The 19454-nt window shown below is 37.7% G+C and overlaps 2 protein-coding genes across 4 annotated transcripts; one reads left to right on the plus strand and one right to left on the minus strand.

Annotated features, from left to right (window-relative positions):
* The first annotated feature begins 511 nt into the window (after positions 1 to 511).
* LOC101173704 (ORM1-like protein 2) lies at positions 512 to 11752 on the plus strand. Of its 2 annotated transcripts, none has more exons than XM_004070874.3 (4): positions 512 to 635; positions 2529 to 2702; positions 4304 to 4455; positions 11358 to 11752. In XM_004070874.3, exons 2-4 carry the CDS (start codon positions 2529 to 2531, stop codon positions 11491 to 11493), a joined length of 462 nt encoding a protein of 153 aa, XP_004070922.1. In that variant the 5' UTR covers positions 512 to 635; the 3' UTR covers positions 11494 to 11752. The 2 variants fall into 2 exon arrangements, with proteins under 2 accessions (XP_004070922.1, XP_023812588.1); XM_023956820.1 differs by lacking the exon at positions 512 to 635 and adding an exon at positions 702 to 794.
* Positions 11753 to 12905: 1153 nt separating this feature from the next.
* Positions 12906 to 18678, minus strand: LOC101173940 (nuclear envelope integral membrane protein 1). 2 transcript variants are annotated; one of them, XM_011477530.3, is made up of 9 exons: positions 18527 to 18676; positions 16974 to 17095; positions 15398 to 15614; positions 15110 to 15182; positions 14925 to 15018; positions 14716 to 14830; positions 14241 to 14466; positions 13843 to 14031; positions 12906 to 13526 (listed from the first exon to the last, which is right to left on the minus strand). In XM_011477530.3, the coding sequence occupies exons 1-9, from the start codon at positions 18633 to 18635 to the stop codon at positions 13385 to 13387; spliced, it is 1287 nt and encodes a 428-aa protein (XP_011475832.1). In that variant the 5' UTR covers positions 18636 to 18676; the 3' UTR covers positions 12906 to 13384. The 2 variants fall into 2 exon arrangements, with proteins under 2 accessions (XP_011475832.1, XP_023812587.1); XM_023956819.1 differs by lacking the exon at positions 12906 to 13526 and adding an exon at positions 13533 to 13717 and having other exon boundaries at positions 18527 to 18678.
* Between the last annotated feature and the right edge of the window lie 776 nt (positions 18679 to 19454).

The following is a 19454-nucleotide window of genomic DNA, read 5'->3' on the forward strand; positions in this document are numbered from 1 at the left end:
AGAGCATCTTTTGTCATTGAAAGATGATGTGCAATGGCTCACTGTAAGATCACACTGATCAGAAATGTAACACTGTACTTAAAGCTGAAAATGAGTGGGAGAGTGTTTCCACTCCCAACCCTGCATTATGCATGGAAATTGTATTTCCAATGGAACTGCTGTATATTTATTAAGACAATATTTATTGTATTTATTTTGTATTTATATAAATGAAATGGGAAATAAATGTTTTGGATAAAAGTGATCATTATTTTACTTTGTTGGATAGCAGAAACATTTTTATTCTAAACTTCATCGCTGTTTTTAGGGGAGCATTAACTTTGTAGATTTAGTTGTAATTAAAGATTTTTCTAAGGTAAAACTATGGTAAAAGTATCATGATACCACAAAAGTAACCGTCTCGCGCACAAATCGGTTTTAAAATTAAATCAGATTTTAAATCTATTAAATCTGGAGGTTCAGGTGACGCATGCGCAGAGCCGTCGCCACATTGGAAGGGTCTACTCGTGCTGGGGTAGCCTCTTAACTTACTGCAGTCAACATAGAATTACAACCATGCCCGTTGTTTGTATAGCCTTTAGAAGCAACAATTAGTGCTATATTGAGAGCAGAACACGTGGAATTACTGTTCACAAGTAAGTTCTAACAATATTTTTGTTATGAGACTATAAGGTGCTAAACTTTTGCACCAAGGAGGAACAAACCAATCCCATTCATACGGGGGCGGGGTTTAAACATACAAACAACCAAAAAAAAAAAAGGAATTTCCTGGTGAGCTACCGCAACACAGGAAGGTAAAGTTTGTCCCAGATAAAATATTTTTGTTTAGCACTCTGAAAATGTTTGGAGCTGTTCTACACAAATACAGTTTAACAGGCGGTTTTAAACCACACTGGCAGAAACGACGTCTGTCAATGATAGTTAATTTCGATATAACTTTTGTTAGCCTGACAACCAGATGCTAGCAAGCTGACGAACGTCGTTTAAAAAGCTCACTTTTTGCAATAGCAATGAAAGTGATTCGAGAACTGAGTAACTATGAACCGTGAGACTTTTTTATAAGATATAATTGATATAGTTTATGGGATATATATATATATATATATATATATATATATATATATATATATATATATATATATATATATATATATATATATATATATATTTAACTCGAGCAGTAAACAAATGAAGCTAGAGCTAAACTTGTTAGCCGAGAGATGTTGGGTAGTTATGTCTGAAACTGGAGCAGCGTGTTTTCGCACACGGCGCACATCGAGCGGGCGGAGATGTTTCTCATTCTACTTTTAATTGATGTAAACGATCAATACTAGATATTTTTTAATGTGTGATTTAGTGAAACAGTTGACAAGTTTTAATCAACTTCATTGATTCCGCCGTGGGGAAATTCAATCATTACAGCAGCTCTGGGGATCAGGCATCCGCCGGTGTAAAGCAAAAAAGAAATTCAAGGTGAAGGAACAATAAAATAATATAATACAACTCGTCACAATCTCTCATCATAAAGAAACACTGTAAATGCAGAAAAAAAAACCCACCATATTCAGAAGGAGCTGTACTGAAACAGTACTTCCCTACTTACTGTAATTTTTTGTTATAGTTTGTATAGTTAGGGGCTTTAAAAAAAGTTTACATTGATTGGTTTTACTGACATTTGCGCATCCTAATAACTTGTAATATTATCAAAAAGTATATTTCTGCAAATCAGTTTAACTTGCGTCAATTAGTTGCACTTCAAGTTGTATTTCAAGTGTGTATTTCTTCAATAGGGATTATGAAGTACAGTTGTTACACAGATAAAATTCGCCAACTCTGAAAAAAATAATGGATTACTAAAAAGTATGAACTTTTGCAGCATTTACAGCAGCAGTGTGGTGTGAAGGTGATTAGACTGCGTTTAAAAAAGCCCAGGTTACTCTGGTAGCAGCCTTTAACTCCTCGGCATTCTTGGTTAGTCCATGTCGTTGCAGTACCACAGCGATTTTCCCGGGGGTTTTATCCAGTTGTCTTTATGGTTTGTAATTGGGGCTTTTGGCAGCATAGTTAATGTAACCAGATTTCAGTTCGAAATGCAAAGTTTATTGCAATTTGAACAAAAGATGTTTTGGAATCACAGTGCTGCAATTATATTAACTCTATTTGAGAGGCTTTAATAAATGATTAATATTCTTTACTTTATGGTCTGAGGTTGTCCACATTTACCTCTGTGAACAGGGTCTTCATTAAGACTAACCCACTCCCAACGTGCGTAACCCCTTGTGCTATCCTAGGCACTTTAACATTGGGAGTTGGGTCATCTAGACCCACTAGACAGTGCGCTGAACCTTTTTTCTTCAATGATTTGTGATCTTCACTGGTGTCCATGGATTACATGAAATCTTTCCACCTTTGTCATGGTAGGGAGAACACGTCAATGTGAGGGTGGGGTCATCTAAAATAGCACAAGGGTTAATCTAATCTGTTAGTAGCTGTCAGAGTGTAAACTGTATTTGTTCTTCCTCCTACAGATGAATGTTGGCGTAGCTCACAGTGAGGTGAACCCCAACACCAGGGTGATGAACAGCAGAGGGATATGGCTCACCTATCTCCTATTGACTGTCGTGTTGCACGTCGTTCTACTCAGCATTCCTTTCCTCACAGTGCCGCTTGTCTGGACCCTCACAAATGTCATCCACAACTTGGTCAGTCCAAATTGTTCAATGTTAATTTTTTACAGTCAAAAAAGTAAAACGTTACCACAATCACATCCTGCACAAATCTTAGTCTACCTACTCTGAAGCATTTTTTATTTAATTGCAGAGGAAAAAAATGAAGCTGCTCTCTTTATTAATGTTTATTCATCCATTATTTATGTTCTTATTTTTGCTTGTTGTAAACTGAGGCTGAAAACCTTCCCAACAAGTTAGAATCTTTAGAAATATTCAATTAATTAAAAAAAATACTTGTGTAATCACACGCTATCAATACAATTCCTTCAGACATCTGATCAGAAAGATACACGTGTTCAGATGAAGTACATTAAGCTCAGAATGTAGTAGCTACGGAAAAAACCTGTTTTGTGATTCCTGGTATGTTGAGTGTATTTTGATTGATAATCAATTATTTATTTATTTTAGCTTTAGGTTTTTTTGTTTTGCCTGAAAAGCAGCTTTTCTTCTAGGATTTCAATTCTGCTAAATCAGATTTCCATTATTTTTAAAAGTTTGGATTTGCTACTACAGTGGTAGAATGATTTCTTGGCTTAAATTGTCAACTTTGATTTCAGTCTATTCAGTAAATCAGCTCAATTTTAACAGTTTTCTACCATTTTGGGATATGATCGGGAGGTTTGCTAGTTTTTAATTGTATTTAAAAACGCCTTGCACCTTACCGCCATTAAGAATCAGTTGGCATTTTTGTCAAGTTGCAAAAAAATAAAAGTCCCACTCCAATCATCTTATGATCTATTTTGAAAGTGTCCCCAGTGGTCTTTTAATTACAATAGCGACATTTTAGTCAAAATTTAAAAAAAAGAAAACCTGTGTCATTTTCTTGTTCATTAAAAAATTCTCCTCTAAGTTGTGGGTGGAACTGTTGGTGCGGGCTAAGCCTGTCCCCGTTTCCCATAATCCATCTATTTACACTGCTCTCGCTAGCTTACAGCCCTCAAAACCCCAACTTAACATTAGTGGTGCAACAAAATGATGAACAAAATTATAGCAGTCCAACCGTACAGTTTTGATCCGGAATCCAGCTCAGACGAGGAAAACAAAGACAAACATGGATCTATTTTCTCTGCAAGTGGATGCATCAGAATGAAGCAGAGCAAGGTCATCAGGACAGTTTTTTAATTCGAAGACACCTTAAACTTAAAAACTAAGCAGAAAAAAAAACTGGTTATTTATACTTTTTAATTAATGACCCCTAATTTAACAGGCTATTTATGATAACTAATCCTTTTTTTGTTATAGTAGAACAGGACATAGTTCATGAAATCTGCTGCTGCAGTTTACTTAAACTTGGCTGAGAAATGTGGTTTTCTTTACTTTGGTCTATTTACTAAAGCCTTTTGATTAATTTTTTGTGTTTGATATGATGTTCATCTATCATACTTGATTATCCTCACCACTACCACAGGGGATTTTTACCCTATTTTCAAATATCAATGCATTTTCACTATATCCAAAAAAAAACCCTTACAATTAGTTTGTTTCTAGAGAATGGCTTTTATAATGAATAACAAGGTTGAAAGCTGAGCTGCCTCCACATTTTAAAATTGCTGCACATCTTCACTTCTCTGCAGGCGATGTACCTGTTTCTACACACAGTGAAGGGGACCCCCTTCGAAACCCCAGACCAGGGCAAAGCTCGGCTCCTCACACACTGGGAACAGATGGACAACGGCATCCAGTTCACTTCTTCTCGCAAATTCCTCACCATTTCACCCATTGTACTGTAAGCACAAATTTTCCTCACGTTGAAAAGTTTTCTGCATAACTGGCAGGGGGTTTTACTTTCAGTATGTGGACCAGATTTGCATTCTGTCGAGGGGGTGTAGATTGTTGATAGGGAGGGATTTATCTCTACAGCACAAAGAAGCAACATATTCTGCACACGAGTCAGGCGGCAGACACAGACACGCAACATGCAGTTCAGGACAGACACGGCGGGGAAGTTCCTGGAATTAAAACAGTTTTTTAATTTATGTTCACGGTTGCACTTAACCCCAGCGAACAGTTCCCAGCAGGATAAACAGAAAAGTCCCTTATGTACCTAGTCAATGACACAGTCAACTGTCCCAAAGGTCCTTTTTCTGCATCTCAAGTTCAAAAATACCTTAGGTTTCCTATGTGCTGCAAAGACAGCATTTATCTGTCAAACAGAGTGTTGTCTTTGTTCGCATTGAAGAGCCATATTTTGAAGGAAAAAAAAAGGTGCATTATCCTTAATTCCTCAGTGTTTCGTGTGTTTGGCCAAATAAATCATGTACTGCACAGTGGTGTACACTACTGTGGTCCCTCGTTACATTCTAAAAATAACTTCTAACAAATGTTGGATTATAAACGTTTGAAGGCTGTAAAATCCATTTTTCACACTTTTCTCTCTGGTTTAAACTCTCAAAGTTTATATCCTCATGGAAAAATAAGTCCAATGTTATAGAATGAAAACCAAGATCTGTTCACGATTGAGGATTTGTGTAAATGTGGCAAAATGAACACATTCTGTACCGGAGACATGGCACAGAGGAGATTGATAAGGTCTGCAGCACAGAATACATTGTGCTGTACCAAAAAAAGAAGAACATAACGCTGAAAAAATATGCGAGATCATGAAAGGTGAACCGTGATACATTGAGGGAACATTGTATTTGTTATCCAAAACGCAGTCAAAATGCAGAGACAGTGTCTAAAATCTCAACAGACCCTTTTGGCCTCCTAAGAATAAATGTAAGTAGCAGCACTTTTGGATTTTTACCTGTAGAGGTTCTGATTCTTTGGCAGTCTGCCGAATTATTTCAATTCAACTAAATACAAATTTGTCAATCCAAAGGGGAATTACAATGAGTGGTAACTCATTTTCTATTCTTGCGAGAGTCTTTGTTAGTTGTTTGAGCTGTGGGTAGGAAGGACATCCTTTAGGGGTCGGGGGTAATTGCAGGTTTGAAGAAAGCTTTGGCTGAAGATACTGCTCTAGAGTTGTTGTTATGAAGAGCAAGCTCCATGTTCAAAGTAATGGTTTTCGTCCTCCTTTTGATCATCAATTTTAGAGGTTCCAGAGCAGAATCTCAGTTTGTTCAGCCTCTTGCTAGGAATGATGCTGCTACCTACTGCCCACTTTTCACAGCAGACCTATAGAAGATATGTACTGTCCTGCTGTAATTACTGAAGGACTTCAGTTTCCTCAAGAAGGACGATGTACTTTGTCTCTTCTCTAAAATAGTTTCAGTTATGTTTTAGTTTAGTCTATTAAACCCCACCCCCCTGATGAAAATCATGTTTGTAAAAAATGTTCTTATGGCATTTTTCTGATGGAGGGCATATATTAAGAACATTAAGCTTAAAATTGCATTTCTGAGTATTTTTTTGTTCAAATCGTTGTGAATCAGGAGCAGACAAGATAAAATAATTTGAAAAAAAAAGAAAGCATTTTTGTGACATAAGCATGCCAAAAGCTCATTGCTCCGCCCCCCCATGCGCGCTCACGCTCAGGTGTGCATGAGGAATTGAAAGATGATGAAGAGTTAACACCTATGTGCTGTAGCAAGTTGTAGTGCCAAGAAGAGATATTTAGATGTCAGCATCTGCCTCAAAACTGGATGATATCGCTCGCCATTTTTGTTGCACCTGTAATGTTAGGTCGAGGGTGGGAGGGGCTGTAAGCTAGCTGTGTAAACCAGGAGGGGTCTCAAACTCACGGTCCGCGGGCTGTGTGCGGCCCCCAAGATAATATATTGCGGCCCCCGCCTTAATATGAAAGTTTAATGTTAATGCGTCCCGCCAGTTTGTATGAACGACACTTTGTGTTTGTGCGGAGAGCTGACAAACTAACCAATCACAGTGGGGTATATGACTCTTGGGGGCGTGACATTGACCGGGCTTGAAAGCAGGAGAACATTTAAAGCAGGAAACCTGACAGCCCCCTCCCCAGAACACATTTAGGAGTTCCTTACTTTCCTTTTTAGAACGTATTTATTCGCATGTAATTTTCTAAATACATACAGTCCATGCTGAACTTTTTTCTGGGTCGCACGGATCCAGGGGAGGGTTAAGGTTATGGTTACGGTTAGGCGCGCGGTGGCGTATCAACCCCAACCAAACTGTTCTCGTGCGCAGCTGTTTACTGCAGCACACCTCTCCCACGGGTGATGGGTCACTGCGGAGAATAAATGTCCCACACCTACATGCGTGACAGCTAATGGGGCTTTAACATTAAACACGTGCGAGCAACAGCATGTAGTGACACACTAAAAAATACGTGTGGGAAATGCATTGATAGATGTGTTTGAGAGGAACCAGCGCCTCGCCTGAAGTCAAAGCTGCAGCGAGACTGAAGGAGATCAGGAACTTGTTGTCCTTAACATTCAATTTAGTTTTAGTATGCCTCTCCTCAGTATGATCTGTGTTATTATATCTTTTATAATTATTTTAATGTTTGTGATGTATGTACCGGTAGCCTCTAATCAATAGATATTAGAAATTATTTTAATTGATCACTAACTACAAAAACCATCAGGACACATTTCCCATAATGCAATGTTTCACAAAATATCACCCTTTCTGGTGATATTTTGTGATGATTGACAGGTGATGTTAGAGCATAAACAAAAACACATGTCACACACCAGGTGATCTGCGCAGCGTCGCGTCCACCTGGGTGATCTCAAACACGCTTATTGTGCATCTTGGTTGCACCTATTTGGTGTTGCCAACATGAATTTCCATCCGTTTTTGAGCCTTTCTTTGATCTCAGATATCAGTAATGATTGTTCTGATCTCCACTGAACAGCACCCATTCTATTAACCACAGTTCGAATTCTAATATGAAAATATAGGAGTGGGTGACCGGCTGCTCTTCAATTAAATTTGCAAAAAGTCATAAGAAAGAAAATCCAAAAATGGTTACTGAATTTTGTTTCTCCTTTACTGATTTGTGGTTTAAAGAGTAAACTTTAAAAAAACATTCAACCGAGACTCAAAATTGGGAGCACATACTCTCTTATCATCCTTAAATTTCAATAAGTCCAAGTACAGTCCAGATTTACTGACGATCATCTTTAAGCCACACTGAGGGTCTGCAGAACTTTAATGCAGTTATCATCACATATCCACTAGTAATAATAATTATTATTCATTGAGTTTGTAACACCCTTCAGATTCGATCTCTGAACCTCATAGTGCTCAAGTTTAAAAGAAAATTAAAAATATTAAAAGCTTTTTGAAATCAAAATGTGTTTAGTTAGTCCTCTGTACTTAGTTACTTCTCTATCTCTGATACAGCCAAAATCCTCCCAGTATTTCTGCTGATGAGATTGTTGTAAAATTCTGAGGTGTTCATGGGGGAAAATAAATGAGAAAATAGTTTTAGTGTCACTGGGCTGCTGATGACCTGATCAGACTCCATCCTTCAGTCTGACAAACTGTGGTCTGTTTGAAAGGTTGTTTCTAACCCAGGTGGTGATGGAGGTGTCTGTGTGTGTCATTTGGAGTTTATTACACACTAAATGCAGTGGAGTCATCAAAGGACACGAAGCTCACTGTGCTACTGCTTTTGTTAGGATGACGGTGAGTCTGTTTCAGCAGATGGCATCTTCAGCCTTAGCTTTATGGCAATCAGGAAACTGCATGACGTGGGATGTTTAGGGCAACAGTTCTGTGGTTGTTGTTAGGGTCAGAGATGAGATTTCTTAGGACAGTGTTTTTTGACCAGTGTGCTGTGAGAGAAGGTCAGATGTGCTGCGGGAAATTATTCGTTTTCACTGGTCTAAAAACATTTACCATCATCAGAATGTCGGCTTTGTGTTCATCAAAAAAGGCGCACTGAGTAGTTTGCTGACAGCTTTGTGGAGCTCTTCAAAAAAACACCGGACCTCTCAGCATCCTCTGTGTCTTTCACTAGGAGGGCGAGAAAAACTTTTGACAGTAGCTCCTCCCACACGCGACGGGTATGCAAACACACTTTTGGACAAGCGTCAAGCAGCGGCTTTAACGCAGGTTAAAACTACAGCAGAGAATGCGAACTTAATGCGAGAATTGTGTTTGATGTGAACGGACAAGTGACTTAAATGAAACACACGGGACGCGGCACACGTCTGTGGAGAACCGGGGCTAATGATCAGATTGCAGATCATCCGTGCCCCCCTAGTAGCTTCCCACTGGATCCGGTCTCAGAGCCTGCTTTACACTTCAACTCCCATGATGCATTGGGATAATGTGACAGCGTCTCTTCCTGCACTGTCACGAAGACAACAGATGCAAACATCTGTTCTAACAGTTGTCAAGTCTTCCTGATGAAATCAGGAATACAGTTTATTTCTCCTTCAATTTTGTGTTGGAGAACCAAAGAATTAAAGTCAGACTCCAGTGTTTGGTCCAAGTCCTCTTTATAAAAGAAAGAAGTGGTTTCTAAAAATGTCTGGATTGAAGAACAAATTCGGTTTCAGACTTAATTCACTTTTGAAAAACTTGAAGATAATATAAGTAAGAAAGTAAAATAAATTACATTACAGTGAAGTGACCAACTGACCAATTTAACTAAAAGGAAACCTTAATTCAGCTAAAAATAAATACACTTTTTGTTAAAGTTACATTTTTGATTTAGACAAAAGGAAAAGGATTACAACTTTTTGTTTAGTTACAATTAAACTTACAAACATGAATAAAATGTTGGCCTTTTTTGTCTAAAATTCATCAAACATGCTGTGATTAAATATGTATTTTTAAATTGCTCTTGCACAAATTATATATATTTTTAAGAAATGACTGTTTGGAACGAATATAATTTTTTTTTTGTTTTTTGTAAAGTTTACATGAAATTGCTTTTTAATAAACTGGAGGGAAAAACAACTACCTGAACAAACTTTCAACTCATTTAGTTGAAAAATTATAATTGCTAATCATCACAACTTTTAGGAAAAACCGCTTCAACTTAAAATGTTTGTGCCTCTATTATTTCAAAAAGTGCTTGTGAGATCGTGGCGGGCCAGTACATCAATACAGACTTTAGAGTTTTACTTTTTATATTTTTAATCAACATTTTTTAGCCAAAAACGGTTGAAAAACACTGTTAGGAGTTGGGAATGATGCAGGATGCCTTCCAAAGCACTGGAGTCTGTTCTATGGCAGGCTAAGGTTGCAGAGGTGCAGCAGATGCCCACATCGCTGGTCTGCCTTCAGGACTCTGGCTCTAACACCATCTGGACCTGTAGTTTCATTCCTCTTCTCTTGACTATTACACACAAACAGGCTGAAGGAGGAGATGGAGACATCAGCACCTTCTTGATGCTATTGGAGAGAATGTGAGATGATGACTTAGGGCTGAAGGTGGGAAGATGAGACAGTTGAGGTGTGACAGGGAAGCTGTGGGTCAAGAGAGCAGGAGGCTCAGGCCCATTTTAAGGAACCAAGATGTAATGATGTCAAAGTAAAAGTTTGGTCATCCCTTTATGTGAGAAAATGTTCACAAGGCCCATTTGCAGACAATGTCCTGTTTGTTTATCTGCAATGAAATTTCCAAGGAAAGCATTCAATAGGGTCATAAAACAATTCCACTTGGTTGAGTCACCTCTAGCTTGTAGGCAGCTTCTCTTGGAAAAGTTCACCACAAATCCAACTTCTCTCCGTTTGAAGATAAGGGCTCTCATTGTGGTTCTTTGGTGTTCCAAAAACTTTGAAATTGCTTTGTAAACTTTTCCACACTGATGCTTGTCAGCGACTTTTTTTTCCACAGCATATGTTCCTTCAATGATTCTTTAGTGGACTTTTCCTCTTTGGTCTCAATTCTAAGCAGTACAGCAGATCTCAGTGTTCAAACCTTTGTGACTCAAATGTCCAAACACATTTCGATTAAACACATTGACTGTATGTGAGAACTGGACTGAGTGACCAGTGCCGCCCCCCCACCCCCCCCCACACCCCCACACACACACACATTCCAAACAGGAAGTACCTGCTGGCTCCAAGAAGCCAAAATCCCACAGACGTCTATAAAGAAGTAAAAGCTAGCCTATTACTCCGTCATTCTATTTGTCAGAGTAACCATTCTTGATCTGATACATTTTTTCACACGTTCTTGCTAATTCAAATTTTTTAATATGCATTTCTTCTGTCGTTTTTCTGTAATTTAAGTTATATACTGACCAATCAGATGCCTCAAAGGTATGTAGTCTCAGGTCCAACATTGGAAACGTTTGACAGATTCTCCAGAGTCCGCTTTCAAGTAGTAGGTGTGTGGATTTCCAACACTTAGACCAATTACTGCTTACTGATGTTGTCTGGCTCCAGCATGGCAGAATACGTATCTAGAAAAAGCTGCGACTTAATTGACTTTCATTTGGTTGGAGCCGGCAGTAAACCATTTTCTATGGGTGACGTCACAGTCACTCAGTCCAGTCCATCTTTTACTGTCAATGATTGATGAACTCACTGAACTTAATATTTCATGATTAGGAGTTTACCTTCTCACAGGGACACCTGGGTTTGAGCAGCTTTGTAACCTTAATGTATTATTTGGGAACAATTATGCAAAAAAAAAGTTTTTAATTCTCATTTTTATCGCCAGTATTTTTAAACCTACAGTTTTGTGTCCTTTTTTGTCTAAATGAGCATCTAATTCTATTCTGTTGTTCTCTTTCCTTACAGGTATATTCTCACAAGTTTCTACACAAAATACGATCCTACGCATTTTTTCATCAACACCTGCTCCCTTCTCAGCGTTCTCCTCCCCAAGCTCCCACAATTCCATGGTGTTCGGGTATTTGGCATCAACAAATACTGACAGAAAGGAAACCTGGATTCCAACACTGGACTTTTACATTTCTGTTGCCTTTTGAACTGTCTTCAGTTTGGGAGATGAGAGGAAAGAAGAAAGTGCACAGCTGTGCTTCCATGAAAATGTGTTTATTTATGTCTGACATTCCTGTTGTTAAATCCAGATGAGGCTTGTGTTTGGTTGCTGCCCAAAAAGTGAATGTTTTGTAGCAGGTCCTTCTGGTTGCATGCAGCATGTACACTCCTTGAATAAACCCTTATTTTAATTTTTTTTTTTTTTTTTTGCTATGATACACAGTCCTTTCCTATGATTGACTGAAACGCTGCTCATCTTGCACAGTGCCATCCCTTTGAAGCCTCATGCTACAATTCCCTTTGTATTGAGGATTGATGCAGCAGCTGATCTCACGCAGGTCAGCGGGGAAATCCAGACACTTTACATGAGCCTGTGTGAAGAAGGGGGTGTCACAATGTTTGCTATATTCCTGAAACATCAAAGGGGTTTCCCCCCTTCCGCTTGTGATGTATTTGTTTGCAATAGTTCGAGGTTTCCCTGTTTGTGATGAATGCTTTAGGGAAGTAGTTTAAACAAATGCGAGCGTTCTTACGCCGAGCAGGACCTGGGAAACACATGCAAATAAGTTCAGCTGTATCAGCGGTTTTAAACCTGTTGAGTCATCCCCTGCAACCATTTTCTGGTGCTGTTGTTGGGTTGTTCCCACTTCCAAACGCCGTCAGCACCGGTGCAAACAACGGAGCCTGTGGAGGGACGAGGTCAGCTGCTGGAGTGGAAATGCCATCACGTTGAGAGATCAAAGGATAGATTATAAAAAAAATAATAAAGCGTCCTGCCAGTTTAAATATGACAGCCTCAAAATCGAGTTAAATGTCAATGATATACCGCCATTTCTACCAGTCTCTTCCACTTTCTGGTGCTTAAGTGAAGTCCAAGAATAAGCTGCTCATCCTTTAAAGATAAAACAATTACATGCCTAATACTGCAGAAATGGAAAAGGTCAGTTTTTTTTTTACCGACACTTTGAATATCTCAGTCCCAAAGGACGGCAACTTATAGTTTTTAAAGACGGTAACTCTGTTCTGTCTTAAGATAAGAGGAAATTCCACCGGTTCAAGGTCTTTTCTTCTTCTCATTATGTAAGGCAACTATAAATGTTACTGAAACCAAAAAGTCAATTATGATGAGCATATCTATCTCTAAGTCATTTGCCCTCAATTTGACTCATCCTCACAGGTAAAGATTTTCAGATATATTTCAAAAGCATCACTTTTTCTTTTGGGTTTTTGAAATTTGAAATATCTTTGAAAATAAAAGACAGTTTCTAATTTGCTTTTGGCAACTGTGCTGCAATCTAAAAAAACAATCTGCTTAATATTTATAAAAATGATGCTGAAACAGTGTCGGCACTTAATTACAGACATTTTTAATCAAAATACACAGATAATCCATTGGTATGACCAATAAAATAGAAAAAAAACAGACATTTCCCTGAAAAAGATGAACTGCAGCTGCATGGAGGGTTCAGTGGGTTAGAAACCCAAATGCCTGACTGAAACCAAAGAAGTTCTACAACAGAAATATGATAGAAAAAGCCAAGGACACTCAAGGGAGAACACAGAACCAAGGGGTCTTCTTTAGAATATTTCTGCTCTTGGTTTAAAACACCTGTTGTGCAATCAATAAATACTAAGCAAATCGATTTGCATACCCCTGACTCTGATCCTTTCTCTTTGGATACAAAAATGGTTTAAGTTTGAATAAAATCCAGTTTCTGTAAGCTGTCAGTATTTGCAAATATTTATAAAAAAAATACTTTCCCCAAGACCGTTTCAATATAAAATTAGTATTTGATTTTGCATGCTGCAAATTCTGGGCTTTTTCACTCCTGTTTTGATACAAACTCAGGCTCTTCTTCATCATCTGTGTCGAAAAAGTCATCTTCCAAAAAGTCATATTCCTGTGCGTGAACAGACACCTCGTTTGACATCAAATGAGGAGATCCTTCAACAAAATCTGCAAACCTGCAAGTTGGGAAACAGATATTTAAGAATATACAGTTCTCTCACCAATTTTTTTTTCCAATATTACAATTTCCGTAATGTTTTAACCATATTTACAAAAATGTCTAAAGATTCCAATTCTAGGAAGGACTTTGCATTAGCTGCTCTTTCTCCACCCTGCTGACATGTCGTCGTGATCCCGCAGGTTTAAACTAATACAATACAAACAAAAAGGGATTTAGTGGAAACTAAAATCCCTCTTGAGTGAGTTATATTGAATCAGCAGGAATTGCTATTTCTAAAAAACTAAAAATGTGGTTAAATATTTTTTAATTACCTTTTAGGGGACTGAAGCCTGGACACCGTCTTCCACGGACTGAATTCTGGACTGTTACAGTATTTACGGAGCTCCTCCAGAGCGAGCCGAGTCTCTTCCTCTCCCTCCCTCTGATACTCTTCCTCAGTCAACAGGCGACGAGGTTGTGGCTTCCAATAAAAACGTCCCTTTATTTTCCTACGGACAAAACTACATTTTTTTTAAGGTTAGACACTGCTGGTAAATATTTGAGACAATTAGATCCTTAAAAGCAGAAAGACGTTTTTAAACAGTTCTCTACCATAAAAAGAGATTTTTTTTTTTAATTTAGGTGTAACTTGAGCTGGTGCTGCCCTACAGATTTTCTGTTTTACCTGCACTCTTCTGCCACCTACTGGTAATGTTCCAGAAGTGCATACCTCCAAGCTGCTACTGCCAGAGAGACAGGGTACTCCAGGTTTTTGGCGAGCAAAGCTGCTACAATGATGGCGAAGGCAACTTGGTAAAGCTGAATCCCCAGGTAGATCAGAAGCAGACCGATCAGCTGCAGTGTCCACGACAGGATATTTATGCTTTTGTCGTCCACCAGAGGACCGTAGCGATAGCAGACGGCAAAACAGATGAATCCCACCACCACCACATAACCTGGAAGAAACAGCCAACTTACTTTCAAAGATCTTTACACATTAGATTTATTGATACATTTCTAAATGATTTCTGATGTTCTAACGCTTTTTTTCCTGAGTAAGGGTCGACTTTACAGTTTTGATTTAATTTCTATATGGTTTTCTAGTTTACTCTTCACATGACAAATGCCTGTTAGCTATGATGATTGGAGCAACTGGCCTTTATGAATCCAAACAAGTTCAGTTACTGTTGAATAGGTGTCTGTACCTAAGACTAGATGCCAGTGTTCTCGCAGGATTGTGCTGAGGTTCCTGCAGACCAGCTGGATGGCATACAAGGAAAAGGACCAGCCGCCAACGATCAGAATGTAAAAGGGACTTTTCTGCAAGAAAGGAAACCCAAACTGTGATAACAATCCACTCAAATGACCAAAGTGCTTTCAATAATTGACATTCTCATAGAATTGATGAATTTACCTTTGGCAAAAAGCGTGCCAGAATAAAAAACAGCACTATGAGAGATGCAAACATGCCTGTGCTCATACCAGCCGAGTAGAAAAACACTTGACTCCTTCACACAACAAGAAGAAATATACAGTTAATAACACTTGTGCTTTTTCTACAAATGCAATAGTAGGACGTTGGTTTAGAATAACAAATACCTGCTGAGCGAGTCTGCAAAAACAAACAGCAGAACCCCACAGAGAAACACCAAAAACAGGTAGATATCAAACCCTGAAAGAAAGAAAGCACAGTGAGCACGTGTTATATGTTAATACCAACATGCCATTCTGTGGTCCATCCCAACACCCTACTGATCTGAGGAGTGTTGGATGGAATTCTGACAAATAAATCACCAGGCTGGATAAGAAGCAGATGGAGATTGTTGTAATAGATGCAGTTCAGGAGAAAAAATCAAATTAAATTTGTGGTTCTCGTTTGGAACTTACTGCGGGTGGGTTTGACAGTGTACGGAGTGTTTTCAGATGGATCGACCTTGAAGCAAATCTTCTTCTTGAACAGACTGATATTAATCGTGGTTTCATTGTGCTGCTCCCGCAACAAGCTCTGAAACCAGCTCCACAGACTGAAGCGCTCCAGCTCCTGCAGCTCCTCCTCACCTTCCACTGTCTCCAACCTGAATACCTTGGAGCTCCAAACTTTCACCTGTCAGAAACAAACAATCAAACCTAAAAACTGCAGTTTTGCCTGCAAGGCCTAAGCTCTAGGAAGCTCAATCTGAATTGGCTTTTACCCTTGTGGTGTTTTTTCAAAGGGGACGTTAGCCTGTTTCAGTGCTCCGAGGTTAAAATCTGGCCATTTTAACCTCAGTAATGGTCCTCATTTAGGCGTATCTGTCAGAAAATCTTACTTCACAAGTTTGTGTCCAAAACGGATGTTTCAAAATACATCTTATTAATCTGAGGGGTTTAACAAAGAAAGGAAACATCTACGGCAAGAGAAAGTTAAATCAACCCAGGCGGAGATGGCTGGATGACATGCCAGTAGTTTGGGAATACACCGGTCTTTGTTAAAGATCTAAATTTGAGAAAACACTCGCAAAATGCTTTATATGAAACACAGCAGAAGAATAATTGAAGAGATAAGACAGATTTTTAAGGTCTGAGTGACTTTAAAGTAATTTAGACTGAAAAGCTGCCATTGCATGGGAAGATCTAATATCATTCTGATATTTCAATGCACTGTTATTGGTGTGCCCCTTTTGTTGCCATGGCAATGGCTTTCCAGACTTCTTGTTAGCTAAAAGTACTGTAAAATTCTTCTATTTGACCGATGAAAAGTTCTGGGTCCACAGCTTGGTCTCAGATGAACAATTGTTTATGTTTTGAGCATTTCAGAGAAATACTAAATTGTTCAATCCACAGTGCATCTGTCCTTCTCAACTAGCAGCTCCTTTAGAAGTGCTTCTCTAATGCCGTCTCATATCATCTCAGACTTGTAATTATTTTACTGTAATGTAAAGGCAGGGCTAAAAATAAAAACTTGATGTAGCATCTTGGAAAATCTTTTTAACACTTCCCTCAAAATCCTTTAGTTTGCCTTTTTTGTGTTTTTTTTATCTTACATCTTAATTGAGATTTTATTGAAAAAAATCAAAGAATGTCTACATGGTTTATTACTGCACGAAAACTAAAAACAAGAAGCAGAAAATGTTAACTTTTTATATTAAAAAGTATCCACGCTAAACAAATACATCGAAACGTTAGTCTTTCCAAATATCTTGACTAAATGAACTTAAAATACATTGATATAGTTACCTCCTACAGGTTTATTTATGCAATCAAGATTATATTTTTAGTTAGTAAAGTGTGTAATAGCAATAATGCAAAAATTGAATTTAAGATATAGAGTCTAATTCCTCATTTGGGATTTATGCATCCTCCCTCTGGTGCAAACTAAAACCCCTGTTAGAAAGCAAATGCAGATAAATGGAAATTTCAAGTTCAAGAACATCCTAAACAAAAAGGAAGACAACAGTTCCTGTGGTAAAGTGTCATAACTGACCTGAATTCTTGTCCAGGTTTGCCTCCAGGTGGGAACAATCGAGTTTTTGTAGCAGAACCAGTCAGGTCCTGACTTGACGAGCTCCTCTCCGTCATGCAAATCAGTGACTGCATACTTATTCCCTGAGTTTGACAATCAAATACGTGAGTTATGCTCTTACAACACTCCAACACATCTTTTAAAATAATCACCACTTTTGAGAAGAAATAACAAAAACCACAGTGTGTCAACTAGATTATTTAGCTATGCATATGCCTGCTTATGTTATAGTCATAGTGGAATTTTGCACCATACAAGACAGTTCATTCCCAAGCATCTTTAGCTACCACTAAGTGATCTAACTGCCCTTATGTAAATGTATTACCGTTTTTTGATACTTGTTATTGGGAGGGGGGGGGGTTCTAAAGCTGTATTTTAATCTTAAAAGTTACACTATTGTTCAATTAAACAAAGTGTTCATTACATAAGACATTTAAATGGAGATATGAGCTTGTGTTCATTTATAAAAGCAGGAACGTGGTCAAGGTTCTGATCACTGAAAGGTTTTAGTTCATGTGCAAAAATTTAATAACCCAGATATTTCTTAAAATACGATCTCTTACCGGTGTTATCAGTAAAGATAAGTAATCATAAGAATCATTTGGTCCCCTAATGTTAGAGATATTACACACACCCACACCCACACCCACACACACACACATGAATATTAGCTTCTTTAAAAAAAAAGACACACAATCACAAAGATCTCAACAGGTTTGATTAGAAATGCATTCTATTCCCTAAAGGTCTGTAGTTTAATTCCTGACCCTATGTAAATAATGATAATTTGATTGGGGTATTTTACAGAAAACAAATCCAAAAGGCAAAAAGGTACTAAAGGAGTTAATGTTGTTTTACAACATCACAAATCCAAGAAACTAACTGCACACCAGCTGGAATCCACTTCCAGTATTAGTGATTTTTGAAGAATAAATTGTGTTTTTAGGATTAAAATTTTAAGGGTTTTACACACTTTAATAATGGTAAAGGTTAAAGGAAAGAGTTAATAAATTGGTTTAGTGGTGCATCTCCATAGAGATACAGAAATATTCTGTTAAAAATTAGTTTATGGAGGCTGTTCAAGATCTGCATCCTTATAATGAAAAGTAAAAGGCTAAAATCAGAAAGGAAATTTAAACATGTTTAAACATTTGTGTTTAGCTAGTTAACAATCAGACAAGTTGTTGCATGTTAAAAAACGTCTTTTTTTTTTAAACCAATTTTTTATCATTAAATACAGCAGCAGAATTAAGGAGGGGTCAAACTAAGCGTTCAGGTGATAAACAAAGCCACAAAAGAAAGGTAAACAAGATCAAACAGCATTAAATATCGATACGAACTCACACAAACATCACTGAACTATAAGCATTCACCGACAGCGAAAAAAAAATGTTTAAAAAAATAATCGTGTTCAAAAAATGACGTTAAATTAAACAATGGCTAACATTAGCTTAAGTTTAAAAGTTGTCTGTTGACACACGGTTACTTTCTCTGTGTTGTAACCAAATTCTTACCTGTATTCTGGAGTGTAGCTTCGGGTAAAATAATAAAAGTGACGATAAAAATGAGACATTTGGAACTCTCTGAGACAAAACCGTTTGTCATTTTCATGCATCCCGCCATGATAATCCCGCAGCAGTCCCCCTCCTCGCTGACACACTACCCCGCCCCTTCCGCTGCACAATGCATCGTGATCGACAGGGCATTCGGCCAATAGCATAGCAAAAGGCTGTGACGTCACTTCCACCGCACCGTGAGATCGAATTTACTCCCAAAAAATGTGTCAATTATATGAGTACATTAAAAAAAAGCAAGTAACACTGGAACAATTTGTGCTTTTTTGTTTGATATTTATCCCCTCTTCCAAGAAAACTTTCTATTGTATATATTATTAATTTTTTGTACTCTTTTTATATATTTTAAGATACTCTATTTTCCTACCAGCAAGCTCTATTTTGAATGTGTTTCTGCTACGTTTATTTCTTGCTGTGGTTGAATAAGTTTGGTATTATGGCATTGGTTGTTGCGGCTGATGATCTATTTGCTTACTTGATGTTGTGTTTTGTACTTTAATTTTATGTTCAATAAAGCTGAAAAAAAAGTACTCCAAAAAACTTATTTCTATTTCCATTTCTATTTTTGTTTTATATAGATGTGTACTTGATACTTTAAATTCTTCTCTTATTGCATACAGGAATGTGAATCTCTGTAAAATGGCATAATGTGTGATAAAGTTTTTTTTTAACTGCCAAAAACGCTGAAAACAAAAAATACAACAATAGCAACAATGATAATATTTATTAATAATAATGATAATAATAAGGAACACAAAAATGAGTGTAAAAAGAAAGAACGAGCACAAAGAATGACTGCTCCACCAAAAAAAAACATACCTAGTGTAATCTCTTTTATTGAGTTATATAATAACAGTCATCAAACACA

This window comes from Oryzias latipes, chromosome 7 (assembly GCF_002234675.1).
Source record: "Oryzias latipes chromosome 7, ASM223467v1".
NCBI lineage: Eukaryota > Metazoa > Chordata > Actinopteri > Beloniformes > Adrianichthyidae > Oryzias > Oryzias latipes.

What these genes read in the sequence shown, in the direction of transcription:
- LOC101173704 (XM_004070874.3), top strand. Translation starts at nt 2,529, where the DNA reads ATGAATGTTGGCGTAGCTCACAGTGAGGTGAACCCCAACACCAGGGTG. An exon ending in CAAATGTCATCCACAACTTG is followed by an intron (nt 2,703 to 4,303) that starts GTCAGTCCAAAT and finishes ACTTCTCTGCAG; the next exon opens with GCGATGTACCTGTTTCTACA. An exon ending in ACCATTTCACCCATTGTACT is followed by an intron (nt 4,456 to 11,357) that starts GTAAGCACAAAT and finishes CTTTCCTTACAG; the next exon opens with GTATATTCTCACAAGTTTCT.
- LOC101173940 (XM_011477530.3), bottom strand. Translation starts at nt 18,635, where the DNA reads ATGGCGGGATGCATGAAAATGACAAACGGTTTTGTCTCAGAGAGTTCC. An exon ending in TGGCACGCTTTTTGCCAAAG is followed by an intron (nt 14,831 to 14,924) that starts GTAAATTCATCA and finishes CCTTTCTTGCAG; the next exon opens with AAAAGTCCCTTTTACATTCT. An exon ending in CTGGCAGTAGCAGCTTGGAG is followed by an intron (nt 14,032 to 14,240) that starts GTATGCACTTCT and finishes AAAAAAATGTAG; the next exon opens with TTTTGTCCGTAGGAAAATAA.